This window comes from Clarias gariepinus, chromosome 23 (genome assembly GCF_024256425.1).
Source record: "Clarias gariepinus isolate MV-2021 ecotype Netherlands chromosome 23, CGAR_prim_01v2, whole genome shotgun sequence".
Lineage (NCBI taxonomy): Eukaryota > Metazoa > Chordata > Actinopteri > Siluriformes > Clariidae > Clarias > Clarias gariepinus.
This window is the reverse complement of record NC_071122.1, coordinates 20,074,561-20,096,328: the sequence shown is the minus strand read 5'-3', so window position 1 is coordinate 20,096,328 and position 21,768 is coordinate 20,074,561. Positions and strand designations below refer to the sequence as shown.

The following is a 21,768-nucleotide window of genomic DNA, read 5'->3' as shown; positions in this document are numbered from 1 at the left end:
TATTAGAGCATCAACCTCAGAGCAAAAAGCCTCTTTTTTTTGGTCAGGAAATGACAAAAGTGACAAGGAACAAAATGAGAGTGTATTTCCTTAAATTTAATATAGAGATATTTTGCGCTCCAATCTCCCTTTTACTTTTAAACTCCAGTAGAGACTGTTGGATGAATAAAGAGATAGAAAGCTGGATGGATGGATGGATGGATGGATGAATGGATGGATGGATTGATTCAGAGATGGTTGGATGGGGATAGGTGGCTAGATGGTTGGATGTAGGGCTGGATGTGTGGCTAGATGGAAGGATGGATGGAGAATTGGGTGAATAGATAGAGGGACGGACGGGTGAATGAATGAATGGATGGTTGCATGGATGGAGAGGTGTTTGGATGAATATATATAGAGGGATGAATGGATGAATGGAGCGATAGATGGATGGCTGGAAGGTTGGATGGATGGAGTGATGGGTGGCTAGATAGAGAAATGGTTGGATGAAGGGATAGGTGGCTAGATGGAAGGATGGATGGAGAGATGGGTGACTCTGTGAGTACAGTAACTGCATATAATCCTACTACCTGGTGTCACCCAGAAGAGAACATGCTCCCTTTTGAGTTTCCCCTCCTCTCAGTGTTCCTTCTTCTTTTCACCTTAAGGAGATTGTCTCTTCTGGTGACTCTGCCATTATATTCCTTATCTGAATCTGTGTGAAGCAGTTTTACGACGTCTATTCATTAAATATACGTAGTAAACTATAGTCTATAAAACACACATAGAGCCGTTGGTATTAGCCCTGTTTGCTGTTGTGATTTTCCAGTCATTCTCAAGTATCAGGATCACAAACAGTGCTTAATGTGTTACTTTTGTCCTGCCCTGAAATGTGCTGTTCTAACAATACATGCAAATGCAAGCAAGGACACAAATCACTTCTGTCTTCTTTTTCACTCTAAGTGTTTTTGTCCTCCAACTTTGCTGTAGACGATATGGATGCCATCCCGGTCAAGCAGTTTATCAAGCGCATATCAGATCTGTACGCCAACAACCAGCATGGATTCTCTGAAGATTTTGAGGTGAGGCGGCACGTGTCATGGCTTCTTATACAACTAGCACACACACACACACACACACAGAGGCTCTCTGTACTGTAATGGCTTTTGCCCACAACATTTAGTTTCTGTCTATAAACAGCTGGCATGTACACTGTGTGTGTGTGTGTGTGTGTGTGTGTGTGTGTGTGTGTGTGTGTGTGTGTGTGTGTGTGTGTCCACAAGCTGTGTGTGTTAAGGGGTTCTGGCAGGATGTCATTATAGGCCAGACTGGCAGTACTCTGTCAATGTGTCAGTAAATAGGGATGTTTTATAGCCCTTCTGTGAGCGTGTGTGTGTGTGTGTGTAAACCAGATGGTCTTGGACATGACCAGCCCTCGGTTGTAGCCTGCCTTGCCCAGGCCAGAAAATCATGTCACGCCTGTGCCGAGCTGTCAGACCCTTCAGGCTGTATTAATATTAATCTGTGGCTGGATCACAAATGATCAGTAATCCACAGAGGCACAGGACCACACGTCTCATATTAACCAAGCATCTGCTGCTTTATACCTAATAATAAAAGGTGCCAATTTTTTTTCTTTACTTGTTGACCCATGAGGATGTGTGTGACAGTCACTCAGGTCCAGTCAGATATCATGTACATTGGACTTCCTGTGTATTTGATGATAAATTCACACCTGTGACATCATGAGATATTCATAGTACCATTAGTCCAGAGGTGTGAATTGGCCTAGGTCATAGGAGTGAATAAAACTTGAATGTGTCACTCATGTTCCAGAAACATGCTGGTCTCGTGTACCATGACTCATGAACACATCTGCCCACAATGTGTGTTTCAGTGAGGCCAAAATATGTCTATGATTTCAATGCACTGCTTTCTAAATATGCCAGATTTTAAGTCAAACAAGTCACTCAAACCTTAACCTTAATTTTAATTCATGGAAAAGTAATATAACCTGCAGTGAAAGACATCAGGCAATTAACTAGTCCGGCGAAAGTGCAAAACTAATGTACTGTTTGTAGCATCTTCTGAATTGCTCACACATACCATCCCAAGCCAATTATCTTTTCTGCTCAGCTCTTACTTACTGTTCAGTCTATTTTAAAAATGAAATGTATTTTTAGTGGTTCAGTAGGTATTACTTACACCATGCTGTGTTTTGAGAAATAGCATTAAAACCTCTAAACATACTGTAAGAGGTTCCTGATGTCCTAGGTATGAATTACACATTAATTCTCCCTGAATGTATTAACTACTTAAGCCTTTAGAAAAACATTCAATCAAAATTCCTGTCATTAAGACTAAGGTTGAATAAAATTACGCCACTTTTAAAGCAATGTATAGTCAATGGATTGAAAGGAGTTCACAGCATACTTTGTCTAACCGAAGTTGTTTTTCAAGAGTTTTGTTCGAAACCCTTTTGGGTGAGTAAACATGGCTGCCTGTGTAAGATGTCAGTCAAATGAGCTTATCCTGTGAAAGTAGACAATTCTCGGCCACGGTTATTAAAGAAACGTGCCAGGCCCTGGAAAGCTTGAGGTCTAGTACTCGATTCTGACACATGCTAAACCGGCATTAGATTTAGACTGGTCTAGCTATCGTGTTTCGGAGAGAGTTTAAAAATATGACAAAAGTAAATTAGGCATAAAATAGGACTTGTCTTTTGACTTCTTTTTTTTCTGCTCAGCCACCAGGATTAAATTAAGCAAATAGTTAAGAAATTTCCATTGGATAATTACCAGTGATGATTAATATGGTTCAGCTGGCAACAAGTTTTTTTTAACCCCAATTGATGCAGTGAGGAGCTTCTCATTTCTTAACATTTTATGTTAGAAGACACATCCTGCAGTCCTGACAAAGATGTTACCCTTACTTTAGAAGGGTCAAATTATCAGCCTGCATCAAGCAAAGAAAACAGTTATGGAGTTTCCTGGAACTACTAAAATTGGGTTAAGAACTGTAAAACACATTACATTAAAACCTGGAAGGATAGCGGTGAAATATCATCATCAAGGAAGAAATGTGGAAGGAAGATAAACATCCTGAATTAGCATGATGGTAGATCACTTACATATGATAAAATCAAATAAAAATTTTACAAAAAAAAAAGAAAAATTAAAAAAGCAACAGTACAACTCACAGATATGTTCAAGAGTTAAAGCAAGAGTGTTTTCACATGCACAATGCAAAGTGACCTTAAGGGATTGGGACTAAACAGCTGTGACGCCTCAGGAAAAACAATTATCAGTCAGGCTAATTGTAAAGAAAGGCTTTAATCTGCTAGAAAGCAAAAAGATGCTTTTATATCTTCCTTCCACATCCTGAAGAAATGTGGAAGGAAGATAAACATCCTGAATTAGCGTGATGGTAGATCACTATATATATATATATATATATATATATACCTTATATATAATATATATATATATGTATGTATGTATGTATAGATATATAGTTATATTTTCTGTGTGTGTGTGGATAGAGTTTCCATGCCCCTGCGTCTCTTTACACACTCAGAGAAGTGGTGTCAGGGGGCTGCGTCGTGTCTTCAATAGCCTCTTCATTTCTGCCTCGTTCTTTCTTCCCCTATACCTCTCCATGCAGCAGAAAGGACAGAGCCAGTCTGGACCCCTAACAGCCTCTCCTCCCTTTTTTTTGTTTTTTGCTTTTTAGAAGGGGGCCTCTAGGGCCACTAACAAGTGGCTTTGTGCTGCCTTGGCTGGAGATGGAGAGAAAGGGGTGGTTGGGGTGGCAGGAATTCAGGTTTGTGTGCAGCCTGTGGGAGATTTTAAGTGGATTCCTGGGAAAAGAAGAGGGCTTTAGGAGCGCGAGAGAGAGCCAGAAAGATTGGGGGGGATTTTTGGAGTAGAGCATTTGTATTGGTGTTTTGGCCGTGCGTGCTGAGAGACAGAGGGAGGGGGAGCAATTATGTGTGAATAGGTAGAACAGTGTCCAAGGGTTTACAAAGACAGAAATTATATTTCCTTCATCATTTGATGTAAGGCTTTAAAAAGCATATAAATTTTAAGACTACTACATTTTATGATTAGCAGGCTCATCCTTAAATCATCTAAAAACTGACTACATGCGATTAAACTGTTTCCTTTTTAAAAATTAAGTTTAATCTCAGATTAACTGCCAGACTCACACGACCCAGTAAACTTCAGCACGAGGCGAAAATAAACACAGTTATAACTCGTGTACAATTGTATGTCATCAAAAATTACAGAACATTAATGTCCTCCACTCTTTGGTTTCTGATCTTTGAATGGATTCAGATTAGCACCGCCCCTTCCACCAAGTTTCCAAGACAATCATCCTACACTTTTTGCATTTGTGGTTTGATCAGATCAGGTGTGTGGGATTTGGGGGGTGGGTTGTGTTTTTGGGGGGATGTTTGTTCAAATCTTAAAAGTGGAGGCAGATTGCAGGAAACAGATGTCACTTACTTGGAAGTCTCTCCTGTTGCTGTCACCTCTGGCAGTTTTTTAAACGCCTCAAAGGCGTCACACTATCAGATCAACACATCTCTCTCTCTTTCACCTCTCATTCACAAGCACACATACACACCTAGTCTGTATCAATGCATGCGCACACTCATTTCTCTCTGGCGTCTGATTGTTCAGCAGCACCTAAATGTCAATGGCTTTGTGAGATAAGCATCATTTATATTAGTGATATTTGGTATTTATGCTGATATCCACTGGTGCTGGTCGAGAAATCAGTGTAAAACTCAAATCATTGTTTAATCTGGTGAAGCTTTTTTTTTTTTGTCCAAGTAATTCTCAGCCAGAGTTCAATCCTTAGTACAGGTGACCTTCCAGTCAAGCCTCATACAACCAGAATTATAGTGCACAACCCGTAATAATAGTGCTTCCAAAAAGAAAAGGCGAACGTAGAAAAGATGACCATGTCAGGGTTTTTTTCTAAACATCAACACGAATCATTGCTGTTGTTTTTTGTCAATAATAAATCAAACAAACCAAATAAATCTCACTGTCTTGATTTAATGTTGGTTATGTAAATCATTTGAGGTCCTGAAGTTGTTGTCATGGCAACAAAATGAACCCCACCTCCAAGCTCTTCTGTGCTGATGTTGAGTTTGGCTTTAAAATCTACATATGACTAATGAGTATCGGCTGCATGCTGAGGTGTGTGTGTGTGTGTGTGTGTATATGAGAGAAAGAGAGAGAAAGAAAAAGCGAGAGAGATAAATGCTGTGTCTGCACGCTGTAGATAATCATCATTTAAAAGAAACATGAAAGGCTGTTGGAATGCTTGTGGAACATTTTCATTAATCTAAATCTTGCTTGGTGTTTTGTAATATTTCCTAAAAAATTGATGTGTGTGTGTGTATTATAGGAAGTGCAGCGTTGCACAGCTGAAATGAAGATCACATCAGAACATTCAAATCATCCAGACAACAAGCACAAGAACAGATACATCAACATCGTAGCTTGTGAGTCTCTCTCTCTGTCTCTCTCTCTCTCTCTCTCTCTCTCTCTCTTTCTCTCTCTCTCTCTGATGTGTATGCTGCTCAGCTCAACTCTGTGCCTCTGTCCCTCTCCAGATGATCACAGTCGAGTGAAGCTGAGGCCATTAGCCGGCAAGGACTCCAAACACAGCGACTACATCAATGCTAACTACGTGGACGTGAGTGTTTTGCTCAATGTGCGCTCATGGGTCTCTACGAATTTATCAGCCATAGCCGTGTGGACACAACTGTTCATCAGAGCGATTATTCCTGCTCGTATTCAGAACTGAGTTAAGCATGCGTGGAAGCGTCGTTCTGGCTGCAACATAAATCACAGCTTAATATTAATGCACTTTTTTTTATAGAAACAGCTCATTTACAGAAACCTGTGTATAGGTCTAATAACAAATGGATTTAAAAAAAATCTTCTTTATTAAATATCTGTCACCACAAGGGTGGTAAAGCAAAGCGCTCATTAAAGAAATGTTCGTCCAAGTGTTTGTTAATTATTTAAATGCTCAGAATATGACCCTTTTAAGACATGGTTTGATGCATCTTAGGTCTAAAACTGTGACTAAGGCTCTGAGTGTGTGTGTGTGTGTTGTTTATACTGTCTCAGGGTTACAACAAGCCCAAGGCGTACATTGCTGCTCAGGGGCCTCTCAAGTCCACTTTCGAAGACTTCTGGAGGATGGTGTGGGAGCAGAATACGGGCATCATCGTCATGATCACCAACCTGGTGGAGAAAGGACGGGTGAGTTCCCTCAGTTTGCAACCGGCTAGACTTTCAAGTTACATCTTGATCTCTCTTTCCGGGCATTACACAGGAAACCAGAGTCATTTCTGCCCTAATATAACATCAATACAAAGTTAGCATTATCTGTATTGTGTGGTACAGAGAAAGTGTGATCAGTACTGGCCGACGGAGAACAGCGAGGAGTACGGTAACATCGTGGTGACCTTAAAGAGCAGCAAGGTGCACGCCTGCTACACGGTCCGCCGCTTCACCATTCGCAACACCAAAGTCAAGAAGGTCAGAGTCTCTCTCTCTCTCTCTCTCTCTTACGCTCACACTCACTGTAGCTGATCAGAAATACACACACACACACACTGCACACAGTAACACAGTGCACTTTGATCCGATTAAATCAAAGTGCCCCAAAGTCTTTGTTTGGACGGAGCAGGTGTGTCCACTTCAGTTTGGGAGTGAGCTCTGATGAAAGTGAGTCACTGGCCGCTGCTATTGGAGATATCTGACTTAACAGCAGACGGTCAAAAAGAGATTAGACTTCGCTACGCTCACACAGGTGCCGACACTGGTACCGATATGGGAGAAGTTCAAACCAGACAAATAAGAGTCTGTGAAGGAGGCTGTGCTCGGGGAAACTCACCGCCCGGTGTACCACTAGAACTAGAACAGACCTGTGAGAAAGAATGCGCACTAGAACGAATAAACTACAAATCTATTTAATTTATTGAAGTTGCGCACTGTATTCAGAGCTATAGAAATCAAATGTGTAAGGAAGTAAGTAGAATCATGGAGGGGTTTTGTTTAATTTTGTGCCATATATTTGTAAATTCCACAAATTTTGAGGATTACTAAATTATATGGGAGGCGTTCGAGTCAAACTGGGAATTCTGATTGCACAGAACAACAGGACTTTTACTCAACATTTTGGTTTAACTTATGGTGCAGGTTAAACTTCAGGGCCGATATCCACCTACTGCAAAAGTTTTAATAAATTCTGTCCAGCCAGTTTTGTGTCATGTTGAGACTGGTTTCAGGTCCTCCAATGTAAAGATATCATTGCAATAAAACGAGTTCTGACCAATGTAAAAACGAAAACCTTCTTCTATCTATATAGACAGAGTGCAGTTTTGGATGCAGCGAGAATATTTAATTGTAAAAAAGCGACACAATGTACACTGAATCCCAGAAACAATCGGGGAACACACCCAGAATAAATCTGATATACAAGTAACAATGCCTGTTTTACTCAGATCGAAGGATCGTGAGGTGAAAGTAACAGGAAATAAGAAGCTTATTTTGGTGTGAGATTTACAGTGTGTTTGTTTGTTAAAAGACTGTAATACTTTCATAGCATTAATCCTCTTAACTAACATACATAGAGTGTTTAGCCAGCCATGGTAACACATATTTATTTATTTATGTATTTACACAAGCCTCTTAAATCTAGGAGAGGACCAGAGGTTAATCTCTTTTACTTTGCGCAATATATTGTGCTCGGTTATTAAGGATTACTATACATGAATGTCATTGTGCCTTGTGGTCCAGGATTGAAAAGGATGTTTGATGTGGTGTTGTGTGTGTGTGTGTGTGTGTGTGTGTATGACTTTCTACCGGGATGAGCATTTGCGATGTGAAAGGGCATATACTGTATACAAGGTTAAAAAAGTTGAAAGGACAAAATGAACTAAGGTTTGTCTTTGTCATTGTGTGTGTGTGTGTGTGTGTGTGTGTTTAGGGTCAGAAGGGCAGTGTAAAGAGTCGTCAGAGCGAGAGAACAGTAATCCAGTATCATTACACACAGTGGCCTGACATGGGCGTTCCTGAGTACACACTGCCCGTGCTCACCTTCGTCAGGAAATCTTCTGCAGCACAGACATCTGAGATGGGCCCAATGCTCGTCCATTGCAGGTACACAAACACACACACACACACACGCACAAACACACACACATATAAAACATATATATATATAAATATATATATATATATATATATATATATATATATATATATATATATATGTTCTATACACACAATGTATGGAAAGGCTCACTAATAAAAAGATTGTATATAGTCCATGGTAACAGTTGTAAAATAAATAATTAAACATTTAATTAATCTGTACAATTATTTTTAAAAAATAATGCATTTCCGACCTGTAGTGTCGCCCAGCATCTGAACATTTTCCATGTCGTTTTCTGGATCTGGAGACAAACTACAGCACAAACTAAACCACTGTTCTGAAGCAGTTTGGGCTTCTACAGTCCACAGTACATGACACTGAGTAACCTCATCAGTCATAAAATCGACACCATGTTTAAAACTGATACACACTGTATGTACATGTATCGCTTCAGTGTGTTTATGTGTCTGTGTGTGTGTGTGCACAGTGCCGGCGTGGGCAGAACAGGAACCTATATCGTGATTGACAGCATGCTGCAGCAGATTAAGGATAAGGGCTCCGTCAACGTGCTAGGTTTCCTTAAACACATACGCACACAGAGGAACTACCTGGTTCAGACGGAGGTTCGTCTCAGCAGCATGTTTTTCCCAACCTCACTTTCTTTTACACTCTGACACATTTTTGAAGTCTGATTTATGTATTTCTTTTCCTGGGGGGTTCAGGAGCAGTATGTTTTTATCCATGATGCCTTGTTGGAGGCCATTCTGGGGAAGGAGACGGAGGTTTTGTCGAGTCAGCTGCACAGTTACGTCAACAGCATTCTGACCCCTAGCCGGAGCGGCAAAACACGCCTCGAGAAACAGTTCAAGGTCAGGACAGGATCTTCTCCATATTTCCCTCACTTTCTCTCTCTGCTTTACTTTGTTTCACCTTTACATCCTGGAATCTATAAATATAATAAAACTGTAAAGTACGATAATTAATGATTAAAGTAAGATGATGTCTGTCTGTTTGTTTGCGCACGCATCACGGAAAATCTACTGAACTCAGGCCGAGCCTGAGGTAACATATAGGCAATGTTTCATCACAATCGGCCAACAGGAAGAGAAGATACGCTAGTTTGAAATTTAAATGGAAAAACGCCCTCAAATAATTTTTTTTTAAATCATTCGTTCATCTCAAAATTCAACAGATTGTGCTGTACATTTTTTAAAAACATGCTTACGAGTGTGCTATTGAAATCTACTTAATAAATGTGATCTCACACGTAAAAACTTTAGTTAATTCCAAATTTCAACAGATGACATTTTATATTTTCTTATGACTGTGAAATTAAATTACATGTGAGGCACATCTAGTTCAGAATAAAATCAAGCACATTTAGGGTAAAAATTAAATTAAATTTCAAAAGTGTGTGTTTTTTCCGTGGGAAGCGGAGTGTATGTGTGGATTGTGGATTGCGCTTTAATTTGAATCATCTCCACTTTCACACATACATGCACACACTATTCCGTCAGTACCCCTGGTTATGTGAGATCGAGGGCGTTCATGCAGAACATTGCAAGGCTTCATGCTTTTAATGTAATTAGCCTTGAGGCTAAAGTTTGTTTTCTTCTGTTACTTCATTTCAGCGAGATGTTTCCATCAGCTGGGTTTTTAAACAGGCCCTAGTCTACAAACTGGATCTGTAGTAAATGGCTTGTGTAAATGGATTGATGCGATTCTGTGTGTGTGTGTGTGTGTGTGTGTGTGTGTGTGTGTGTGTGTGTGTTGTTGTGGGTTTGTTCATAATGTTCTATAATTCTTTTAGAGATATTTCCTTTGTCTTGTAATGGATGTACGGTAGAGACGCTAAAGATGAGAGCGGTGTGTGTTTTCTCGCTCCTGTAGCTGGTGACTCAGTGTAACGCCAGGTTTGCAGAGTGTTTCAGCGCGCAGAAAGACTGCAACAAGGAAAAGAACCGCAACTCCTCTGTCGTTCCATGTGAGTCACACATGAACAATAAAGATTATACACTTATGAGCTACTGTATGGGTGCATTGTGATGCTTATTGGTTGCTATGGTTACTATATGCACAGCATATACCTAAATATGCTAATATAAAATAATAATGCATATACCTAAACTATAATACTACTGTATATTCTTTTGATTACTGTGCTTTAGATACATGTGATTTTTACATATTTAACAAGGCATATGTTATGGTAACTATGGTAACCAGGTGTTCCTTGAAGCATAACTAGGGAATGTCTGGGGGTTTTTTTTTAGGTTATTTTTAGGTTATTTTCCCTATAAATAACGTCGGCCACTATTTAGTGACACTTTAATTTAAGATCTTTTGACGTTTAGACTGCCGGGATCACTGATATATTATAAAGTATACTAGCTGTGATACGTCATAGTAAATGACATCATAGAGGAATATCATTGTGAACATAGTAGTGATTAAGCCTCTACAAGCTACAAGAGTAACCATATAGACATGGTGTAGACATGCCAATAAAGCATGTTTGTTTAATATTCGATAAGGTACGCCTCAGCTACCTTTCACAGCAACGCAACTCTGTCTAGCTTTTCTCCTCCTTTTGTTTTACAACACGATTGCAACATGTTCATAGGAGCAGCGTACAAATCAACACGAAATCTTATCCGCTGTCTGGTTAATAAACACCTCCGTGTATTCTGTAACCCTCCCAGCGGAGAGAGCGCGTGTCGGCCTGGCTCCACTTCCTGGAATGAAAGGCACCGATTACATCAATGCCTCTTACATCATGGTGAGTGTCAGTCTATATCATCCTGTCCTGTTCAACATTAGCGGTGGTTGTACACTAATCGCTTACAGCGCACGTAGGGAGACTCTTCAGGGCGCATAATCTGTAGAGTCAGCACTTCCTCCCTCGGCCAGAGCCTGTCTGCTGCTATAGACTACAGGATGGTTTATATTTGTAGCAGTGGATGATTAAGTTAAAGAGTGTGTCTTTAATATTTATTTATAAACTTAGCAGGCAGATATTTGTGAGACGGCGTGAATAAATTCATTTGTTATATATAAAGAGCGCAGTATTACTCTGCGCTGATCATGCAGCGAGGCTTCGGGTTTTAACAAGCTCTGCATTTCACACTTGAGTTTCATTGCATCAGTGGAGTAAAATCTTTTCAGTAGGCAGAAATGATTAAAACAAAAAGTGTGTATTACAATGTTCTGGATTTTAAGAAACTAATGAAAGTGAAACGAAAAGGATGAAAAAGGAAGGAGAGAACAGTATAAGAGCATATGTTTTTTCTAATTTCATGACAGTATGTAATTACAATAACCTGTATTTGGCAGCTTGGGTTTTTTTCTTTCTTTCTTTAATCAGCTTCATTAAAGCAAACAGCACTAAAGTAAAAATGAGCAATTTTGCTGACATTTAACGTTTGCTGTTATTTAAAACGCACAATCAGTTTACTGGCATATCACAGGCTCGACACCTTCTATTTTTATTCAGGACAAATTCTTTTTGTTTATTATTATTTTCTCCTCTACCCTACTCATTTTTATTTATAAAAAGTCCTATTTGAGATTGTTCAGAGCACTTACACTTGACAGAAAAAGAGCCAAAAATGATGGCATGAGCTTATGAGTTCGGGGCCTTCACTGTGATGTGAGGATTCAGGACTAAAATGTTTGCAATTTCAGCGTAAAATTCACACATTCCACCTAGAAGGACGTCCAAAAAAAGTTATTCATCGATGATCAAGTGCAGATTTATTCCTTACCAAGATATTTTGGCTAATTCCTAATTATGTTTTTAAAAAGTCCCTTTGTTTCCTCGAACTCTCCTTGGGTGCCGTCTTACAGGGTTACTACCGCAGCAACGAGTTCATCATTACCCAGCATCCTCTGCCCCACACCACTAAAGACTTCTGGAGGATGATCTGGGACCATAACGCGCAAATCATCGTCATGCTTCCCGACAACCAGGGGCTGGTGAGTACCTGGAAAACTTTCTGTAAAAGAACACGGTGATTTAAGGTCACGCATGTGAGATGTTCAGTACGGAGGTGGTGCTAAAAAAAAATGCAGGAACAATGAAGAAAACAAAGCTTGTATTCATGCTTGTTTGTTTTCTCTCTCTCTCTATCTCACACACACACACACATACTGGAACTTAGGCTGAAGATGAGTTTGTTTACTGGCCGAGTCGAGAGGAAGCCATGAATTGTGAAGCCTTCACTGTCACGCTCATTAGCAAAGACAGACTCTGCTTGTCCAACGAGGAGCAGATTATCATTCATGACTTTATCCTGGAGGCTACACAGGTCTGTGTGTGTGTGTGTGTGTGTGTGTGTGTGTGTGTGTGTGTGTGTTTCAGCTCAGTGATTATTCCTAATTGCTTAAATCCTACAGGACTGGTTTAACTGTATTTGTTTAGGTGTAATTTAACACAGGGAATCAAACTACATCTATTACATTAGTGTTATTTCTGGGTTTCTACCTAAAGACTGGTGTGCATCTGCCGTGTTTGTTTTTCATTCTCATCAGGACGACTATGTGCTGGAGGTACGCCACTTTCAGTGCCCAAAATGGCCCAACCCGGACGCGCCCATCAGCAGTACGTTCGAGCTCATCAACATCATTAAGGAAGAGGCCATGACACGGGACGGACCCACTATAGTGCACGATGAGTGAGTCTTGGGTCACTTTGTGCGTCTTGTGTGGCTTTTGTGCGGAAGCAGGATTTTAAAGTTCTGTCCACTAGAGGGCAGGTCTGAGCTGAAATTTCTTATGGATAAATCTTTTGCATTAAATTGATATTGTTGTCACACTTTATGAGACATCCTTAACACAAGAAGATAATCAGGTTCTAAATATTTGATTTTGTGTTAACCCCTAACCCATAACCTTTGTGACTAATCCCAGTTGCTTTACCCCTTTCCGTGTCACATCAAAGCTTCTACTGTATAAAATCACGTGATAATGATTTATCCCCACTCATCCCCAACCCCACTCATATACAAAGACAACAGGGAGAAGTGTCCCCAGAGACGCTACTTTTTATTGAGAAGGACTGATAGGATTTCCAGCAGCCTAGAGGAGACATGGCCCTAATAAACACAACACTCTTTTTTCTTTTCTTTTTTTTTTCAGCTGCTGAAACAACATTATCCTGACAAACATGTCCCTTCTATTAGAGAATGTGGCGCTAATTAAGACAGCCATCTTTCCTAAACCTCTTAGGGGTGATACCATAGTAACAATACATCCACTAAAAAGCCCAATTAGTCGTTCTCGCTTTATCAGATGAGACGAGCGCTGCTTCATTTCCATAATGAATAAACATGAGGGGAGCCCCGGTGTTGTTCTGTTGTTGGGGCTTTTTTTTTTTTTTTTTTTGTGCTAAAGTAGTGTGTGTTGAAATTAAAGGGACACTCATTATGTGTAATTGGATCACAGCTCCTTCAGGTGTTGTATAGTTGAAACAGTATAACAGGAAAGCTTCCTGTAAACACTCCGGCTTCACACTGTGAGGCGTGCGTGTGTGTGTAATTTGACGTTAAAGAAGCTAATTTGCACATCCAGAGGCTACTTTTTGCATTATCAAGGTCTCCAGAGGGGTGTTTTTCGAGGCACAGTGCCATCGTCGTAAATAACAGAAACACAGGTACTACGTACACACGGCTTGATTCCCCTTCATTAAAACCTTGGAAACTGATATTAGAGTATTTTATGAGCAGCATGCACTTTAACCGTGCTCTTTGTCATATATATAAATATAAATATATGTATATATAGTTGCCAAAGTTGCCAAATATTTTTATTCTATTCTGTGTACGAGGAGATCTTGTAAACTTTCAGTAATAATAATGTTCCAATTAATGAGAAATGTTCCTATTAATGGAGCTCTAATATTAAATAAAATGTAAAAAACTGCATTAGTTAACAGCAATAATAACCACATGCAGCTTTTAAGATAAAGTCTATCTCCTCTCCGAGTACAGACATTTCATTACCCATGTGTAAAGTTCTTGCTTTAACAGTGTCTGTATGTCTGGGTTGCCAGGTACGGAGCAGTATCAGCTGGTATGTTCTGTGCCCTTACCACTCTGAGTCAGCAGCTGGAGAGCGAGAACGCAGTCGGCGTCTATCAGGTGGCCAAGATGATCAACCTGATGAGACCTGGCGTCTTCACCGACATTGTGAGTGCTGGTAAATTCAAGTAGCACAAACGCTTAAAGGCGTGTGGCCTCTACTGTATGTACGCAGCATTTAGTCTGTGTGAATGGATCCGGGTGTGTTTTGGCTCTCGGTTTGTGGTTTGAGTGAGAACATGGCAAGGAACCTAAACCAGCCAGAGTGTGTTTGAGTGCGGTGGTCTTGGCTCGAGTCTCTGGAGAAGCCCGGGTTGCACTGAGAGAGCAGTACTGTATATAAACCCAAATGCAACACCCAAGTGTGTCAACATGGGTGTATTAGGTTGTAGTGCATGGCAACCCCAAGACAGAGCTGTTGTGCTACAAAAATAACTCTTGTCCTGGATATTGGAAATATTTTACCAAAATAAACACTGGCTGCCATACACCATTTTTTCATCTAGTCATTCATATAATTATCTCCTTTTAAACTGTCTATTCTGTTTATTATCTCAGAAGATCTCTGCATTGTGTTTCTAAAAAATTTGCTTAATTCTATCTGTTTTTTCACAATTCTCCGCATTGACATAACGCGCAGTACATTTTCTCCCTTGCACGCTGTTAAGGAAATATGTAGTGTTGCCTTTTCTACTTATGTTTAATTTAAAAATGAAACCAAGTGGCGAACGAACCAAGAGTATCAATTTTATTTGACTGATTTTGATTCAGCCAGCGAAAAAATAGCTGTCCAAGTGCATTCAAATTAGTGAACGAGTGTCATTATTGAACCGCCAGCTGTGGTTTAGGGGATATAATTATAATTTTTCAGCGAAACAGACTTCCATTAATCTCCATTCAGCAATGAAATAATATCACACAAGAGTGAGCGCTGTTGTACCGAATAACAGCACAGGTGTGACTCAGTCGAAGATATCCCAGCCGCGCTTGTGTTTAATACAACAGCACGACCTCGAGTGTGGTATCGCTTTTATCCAACAGTTCTGGATATAACATTTATCATCAACAGATTATGATTTGTTTGTTTATTTAGCCAATTATTTTGCTCGTCCAACACAGATCCTTCTACTAACTAACAGCAAACTCGTCAGCTAACTTCTATGTCCTGGGGTTAGATCCCAAATAGTGTTAAATGGAAAGGTAGTGCACTATGTAGGGTGTATAATCTCTTGTTCCACCCACCAAGTAGTGCCCTTGATCAAAAGTTAAAGAGAGATTTGGGATTTAGCCTTGTGTTAGAAGCCAGTTAGCTTTGTAGCTCGCATTAGCCATAAACAGTGCTGTGTGACATATTTTATAGCCGATTGACTTTTTATTATGATTTGTTATAAACATCTTAGGATCTGGTTCCCACCCTAGTGCTGTCTACTGAATATCTGTGATGTTTGAAACTTGAACGCAGTTATTTATGTGTGTGTGTGTGTGTGTGTGTGTGTTGCAGGAACAGTACCAGTACCTTTACAAGGCTATGCTTAGTCTGGTGAGCACTAAAGAGAACGGAGCCGGTCCTGTGTCCATAGAGCGAAACGGCAGCATGGCCCTGTCAGACGAATCGGACCCTGCCGAGAGCATGGAGTCTCTCGTCTGAAGCCCTCACTCTTACACACACGCACACACATACACACACACGCACACATTCACACGTGCCAGGAGGCACTTACCTTACTTTGTAAAACTTCAAGAACTAAGACAGACTTTTTTTCTGAGGCCTTTTTTGCCAGAACTCTTGGTTAAACGAATAACCCGATTACTTTTTTACACTGATAAAAAGTTTTTTGATATTTATTTTTTTTCCTCGCCATTTTATGTCTTAATGTTATCCTACTGAACATTTGCACCTCGGTTTTTTGAGTTCACAACGACGAACGAAACACTTCTGTCTAGTTTGCACTATAAAAATATCAGTGTTACTGCCTACTTCAGTCCTACGCTCTCTATTTTTTATTCTTATTTTTTTCTTTTAATTATTCTTTTCATCGCCACCAGATTTCTTTTGACATTCCATCATGAAGATCCACTTCGACAGCTGGGAAATAATAGTGAAAAGATTTCAAGTTTCAAGACTCCCACTCTCGTATCAAATCAAAATTCTGACAAAGGACAACGGATCATTAACATCCGGAGTTATCGGCGAGCAATATTGGATTTCTGCGCTCCATAAAGAATGATTTTTTTTTTTTTTAGCGTTATGCATCTACAAAGTCTGTTAGACTCTTTAACTTTCCACAGGTGGTATTAAAACATCTACTGTGAACTTTATTCATGTTTTTTTTATGATTCATATTATGCTTTTAATCTATATATGAATATATCGTATCTCATTATAACTTGTGGTTTTGTAAAAAAGGAAAGAAAAAAAAAAGTTAACCGTCATAAGCAACTGGTTCCTTGCAGGCTTGGTTTAATGGTTTTTGCCTCACGCTTCGCAATAGCAGTCCATGTCCTCTCTAGCACCCCCTGCTGTTTTTTTCTTTTGTTTGTTTTTTGTTTTCTGCAGACTGTTGCTGCTAAATGATCTGATTTTATTTGAATGAGAAAATCCTCATCATCCTCGCTTTCCCTTTGCTTATTCAGTTATTCATTCAGTTTTTCTGCGCATCGGTCTGGTCTCGATGCCTTTTTGTAAAGTCCGATCTCATCGCAGCAGGTGTGATGTAAGAGTGTGTGTCAAGTGTGGTGCTCAATCAATTTACACAACCTATACTTCTATCTATCTATCTATCTATCTATCTATATATATATATATATATATATATATATATATATATATATATATATCTGTATATATATATATATATATATATATATATATAAATATTCGAAATGCAGACTGTACACAGTCCACGTTGCTCACGTCCTGCCTCCGTGTCTCACAGTTTGCTTCTTATCACTTATTTCATAAACATCAAGAGCAGGAGTGTGTGTGGACAGTGTGTATCATGTCACACAGCAGCACAATGATGGCCTTGTTGACACACCAGTTACCCGACACTTGCACGAGGAACATTTGATTTGTCAAGTTTTACCAAAGACTTCAACTCAGCATCTCGTTTCCATAGTAACGAATTTGCTACGTTTGTTTCAGTGTCAAATAGTGCAGAATGGTGTGTTTGTGTGTGTATGAGAAAGAGAGAGAGAGAGAGAGAGAGAGAATTTCATGAGGCTGAGGTCTTGGTTCATTTAGCACTTTGCCAATTTTAAGAAAAATGATCACCAGATATAGTTTTTTTTTTTTGGTGAAAACGTTTAATTATTTCTACTTTTGCGATGGCAAGCTTAAGACTTTGAATCCACATCATTAAAAAGCACTGAGATTGTTAATTTTGTGTCCTTTCCAAAGAAGAAGAAAAAAAAACTACAACGCATTAATGACACCTTGACTTTATATTGCCGTTTATTTTCCATGCCCCTTTTTTCCCCTTGTACATCTTCTTGTTCAGCCCGAGTGTCAAGCCGTTGCTTATATGCTGCAAATTAAACTGAAATTTTTATCTTTATCCTCCTTTTTTTTTTATTTTTATGTACATATTTTTTCTTCTCTGTCCATCACATTTTCTTCACATTATCCCCTGTGTATGTTTATAGAATTTTATTTTCATATCAAGCCGTCTCAGAATCTCAGTCTCTGGATGTTTTGTGCAAAAAAAAAACAAGAAGTGTAAAAAGAGAGAGAGAGAGAGTGTAACTCAGTGGTTGATTGACAAAGTGATCGATATCTCATGCCTCATATACCACAAGGTTTTTGTCGATTAATTTTTTCATTTCTTTAAACAAAATTGTAATTTTTGTTTGTTTGTTTCTTTAATTCTGAGGGTGTCCTAGGCAAGCTCCACTGATTATGTTTCCCTCTTTCACTTCTGTAATGCAGGTGGGTGTTGATCAACATCATATACCCTAGTTTTGTCACCTGGAATACCACAATGCGAAAGGAAAAAAATGTGTTTTTCTTGTTTTGTTGAAAGCTATATCAAAGCATTCTATTATAGTGTTATTTAATATGTAAATTGTATTGCTATACATAAAATAAAATATGGGTTTTGATGTACTTTAAGCATATCTATACTGTCTGCATCGTACCGTATGTGATGTTTTATTCACTGATTTATTGACTGATTTATCTATGTTATATATTTTTTCCTATATTTTTTTTTTTCAAAAAACACCTGCTGATGGAAATGAATTTGTGAGAAAGACAAATGAACAAAATGTTTTTTATGGTATTTCGTTTTCATCTGACGATTAAAACGAGACGCAAGGTTTCATTGAACCTTTTTATTTTCCTGGAATGACAGGTAAGTAAGGTAAGATAAGCTTTCTTACCTGTGTGCAAGAAGTACCGTACAGATTCACAATACATCCAGTTAAAGTTATGATTAGTTGTACTAAACATTGGGCTAGACAAACGTTAAAGTTACAGGAGCTTTAACCGGATTTGAATACGGACTTATGGGTTTTTGATCCTGATATCCGCCTTCCAGCTGATATGAGAAAGAAACCTTGAGAGGAACCTGGACCTAAAAGGGAACCTGTCCTTTTCTAAAGTATGTGACACTGAATAATCCTATGACGAGTCATTTCTCATTCATAAATGTTTACTTTAAAGTGCACAGTCCTGAGTGTCTGTGTCCTGTATTCAGACAGAATTAAGGAAGTGAGTAAAAATGACACCAAGCCTACCTGACTTATACAGTAGATCCATGGTTTCCAACCTGGGCCGCACAACCTGCTCAAGCTCACAGGGTGCACAAGGATTTGTCTGCTTGAGGTTTGCACATGATTAATAAAACAGTATAATCCAAAGTCTGCAGAGAAAACTATTTGGGGTTGGGGGGTTGTGCTCACTCAGCCATGAGTGTTGTTACGGGTCATACAAAAGAAGTTTAGTGAGGTTTAGGATCTGTACAGGACACTCAAGTTCTTCAGCCTACAATAGGTGGAGCAGGTTCTCATGATGTGCAATGATATTGGCATGCTGGAACAGGTGTGGGCTTCTTTGTGCCGGAAAGCTTCATCATACAAAGTGATCGTAGACCATCAAGCAATTGTGGGAAGAACCAGATATGGGTGTGATTGTCAGGTCTTCACATACTTTTGTGTAAACCATTTCTAAAAGACCCATACCTATTTATAGGTATATTTATGGAAACCTCCTTCCCTCAGCAAGGACATTGAAGGTGAAACGTGACTGGGTCTTTCAGAAGCATTTCAAGGTCCTGGAGTGGCCTAGCCAGTCTCCAGATCTCAACCTCATAGAAAATCTTTGGAGGAAGATGAAAGTCCGTGTTGCCCAGCGACAGCCCCAAAACATCACTGTTCTAAAGGAGATCTGCATGGAGGAATGGGCCAAAATACCAGCAACAGTGTGTGTGAAAACCTTGTGAAGAATTACAGAAAACATTTGACCTCCGTCATTGCTAACAAAGGGTATAAAACAAAGTACTGAGATTAAATTTTATTATTGACCAAATACTTATTTTATTATTTCCACCAGAATTTGCAATTAATTCTTAAAAAATCCTATAATGTGATTTTCTGGACTTTTTTTCTTATTTTGTCTCTCATAGTTGAAGTATACCTATGATGAAAATTACAGGCCTTGCACAATTGGTGGCTGACTAAATACTTTTTTGCCCCACTGTATGTACAGTGAGGTCAATAAGTATTGGATCACCCTGTGATTTTGCAAGTTCTCTTACTTAGAAATCATGGAGGGGTCTACAATTTTCAGCATAGGTGCATTTCCACTGTGAGAGACAGAATCTAAAAAGAAAAACCCGGAAATCACATTCCATGATTTTTTAACAATTTATTTGTGAATTACTGTGTCAAATAAGTATTTGATCACTTGCTTATCAGCAAGATTTTTGACCCTCAAAGACCTGTTATTTTGCTTTTAAATAGTTCAGCTACACTCTGCTCATGATTCTAAATTAGTAGCACTTGTTTGAGGTTGTCAGCTGTCATAAAGACACCTGTGCACCCCACAATCAGCCAAAGTCTAAGTAGATACATGATACTTCCCTCAGTCAGAGCATTAAAGATGGGTCATGGCTCCCTGCAGCATGCCTAATGCACTTTCACGCAGATGAGCAGGGACCCTATATATATATATATATATATATATATATATATATATATATAGAGAGAGAGAGAGAGAGAGAGAGAGAGAGAGATAGATAGATAGATAGATATGTCCGCACTGTGAGACGCCTAAGACAGCGCTACAAGGAGACAGTAAGGAGACAGGAAGGAATATCGATTTTTGTTATGAATTGGTCATGACTTGGGTGGTAGTGGCTAAGATTTTAGAAATTACTCAATTATACAGGGTTTGTAAAGGGATTATACAATTACCCCTGGGTTTGAGTTTGTCAAATTTAAACAAAATGCATTAAAAAAAAATTATCACTTGATCCCATCTTTTAAAATTTTATTAAAAAGTGCTTAGATCCACTTTGTGTCTCTTCCTTGCAGTATCTGTTACTGCTCCCTTGCTTTTCCATCCTGCATCAATTAGTTTTTTCCCCAAATATTATAATATGTGCCATGTTATAATAAGTGACTATAAGCTGATTTTGGAGGAGTTTGTGGGAAGAAAAAAATAAATAACTAAAAGTTCCATTTTTTTTTTTACAGTTTGGGATATAACTTGTTTATTATTCCTCTCATCAATCATTCATTCATCTCATTATTATCTAGACACATTTTTCTCACACATACACACTTCCAAATATTTTCTTTTAAAATAAAAAAAATAAAGAAATTCATTTTTGTGAAGCTGAATGACCATTGGTAAAAATGCTATATAAATAAAATTGAATTGAATTGAATTAAACTCATCCTCCATACTGCTTACTTTGTGTACAAGGTCGCAGGGGCCAGGAGCTGATCCCAGGAGATTTAGGGCATGAGGCAGGGTACACCCTGGACAGGGTGCCAATCCATTGCAGCACACACACACAGACTTTGTGCAATGTGGGGATGCTGATTAATGTAATCTGCATGTCCAAGGTCTAAATCAAATCATCAGTTCTGGAGGTGCGAGGTCATAGAGGCCTGTCATGCTTTACAAATTGTTTTGTTTCAGCCATTCTTTAAGGTACAAATAAGCCTTTATGTCTTTAAGTTAATCAAAATCACTCACACTCACTCACCTTCACACTACAGCACAGTGAGTACAGTAAAAGAAGGCCCTGGGTTTGAGTTTGTCAGTTTTAAGAAGACCTTTATGATGGCGCCATCTTGTGGTCAGACCTTCATTTAGGTGATGAGATCCATTAATTCATCCATCTATCTAGAAACCTGTGGAGGCCTGTGGTGATCAATCTATTTATTCCCCTTTTAAAGGATGCAGTAAAATGTATTCAAATTGTTATTTATTATTCTGGTATTTATTTACTCATTCTTTTATCTAATCTAAATAGATAATTTATTTGTGTGCAGTGTGCATCCTCTGCAAGTGATT

General features: G+C 39.0%; 1 protein-coding gene across 3 annotated transcripts in view; it reads left to right on the top strand.

The window, feature by feature from the left end:
• ptprga (protein tyrosine phosphatase receptor type Ga) overlaps window positions 1–18,348 on the top strand; it is a 252,060-nt gene extending 233,712 nt beyond the window's left edge. For all 3 annotated transcript variants that reach the window (XM_053483753.1, XM_053483752.1, XM_053483754.1), the window contains 15 exons: window positions 970–1,061; window positions 5,401–5,497; window positions 5,609–5,691; window positions 6,132–6,266; window positions 6,411–6,545; window positions 7,999–8,171; window positions 8,654–8,789; window positions 8,889–9,035; window positions 10,057–10,150; window positions 10,869–10,945; window positions 12,013–12,141; window positions 12,327–12,473; window positions 12,697–12,839; window positions 14,216–14,351; window positions 15,745–18,348. In XM_053483753.1, the coding sequence (XP_053339728.1) occupies window positions 970–1,061; window positions 5,401–5,497; window positions 5,609–5,691; window positions 6,132–6,266; window positions 6,411–6,545; window positions 7,999–8,171; window positions 8,654–8,789; window positions 8,889–9,035; window positions 10,057–10,150; window positions 10,869–10,945; window positions 12,013–12,141; window positions 12,327–12,473; window positions 12,697–12,839; window positions 14,216–14,351; window positions 15,745–15,891 (1,871 nt within the window). In that variant the 3' untranslated portion in view covers window positions 15,892–18,348. The remainder of the gene's footprint in view (window positions 1–969; window positions 1,062–5,400; window positions 5,498–5,608; window positions 5,692–6,131; window positions 6,267–6,410; window positions 6,546–7,998; window positions 8,172–8,653; window positions 8,790–8,888; window positions 9,036–10,056; window positions 10,151–10,868; window positions 10,946–12,012; window positions 12,142–12,326; window positions 12,474–12,696; window positions 12,840–14,215; window positions 14,352–15,744) is intronic.
• The last annotated feature ends 3,420 nt before the right edge of the window (window positions 18,349–21,768 follow it).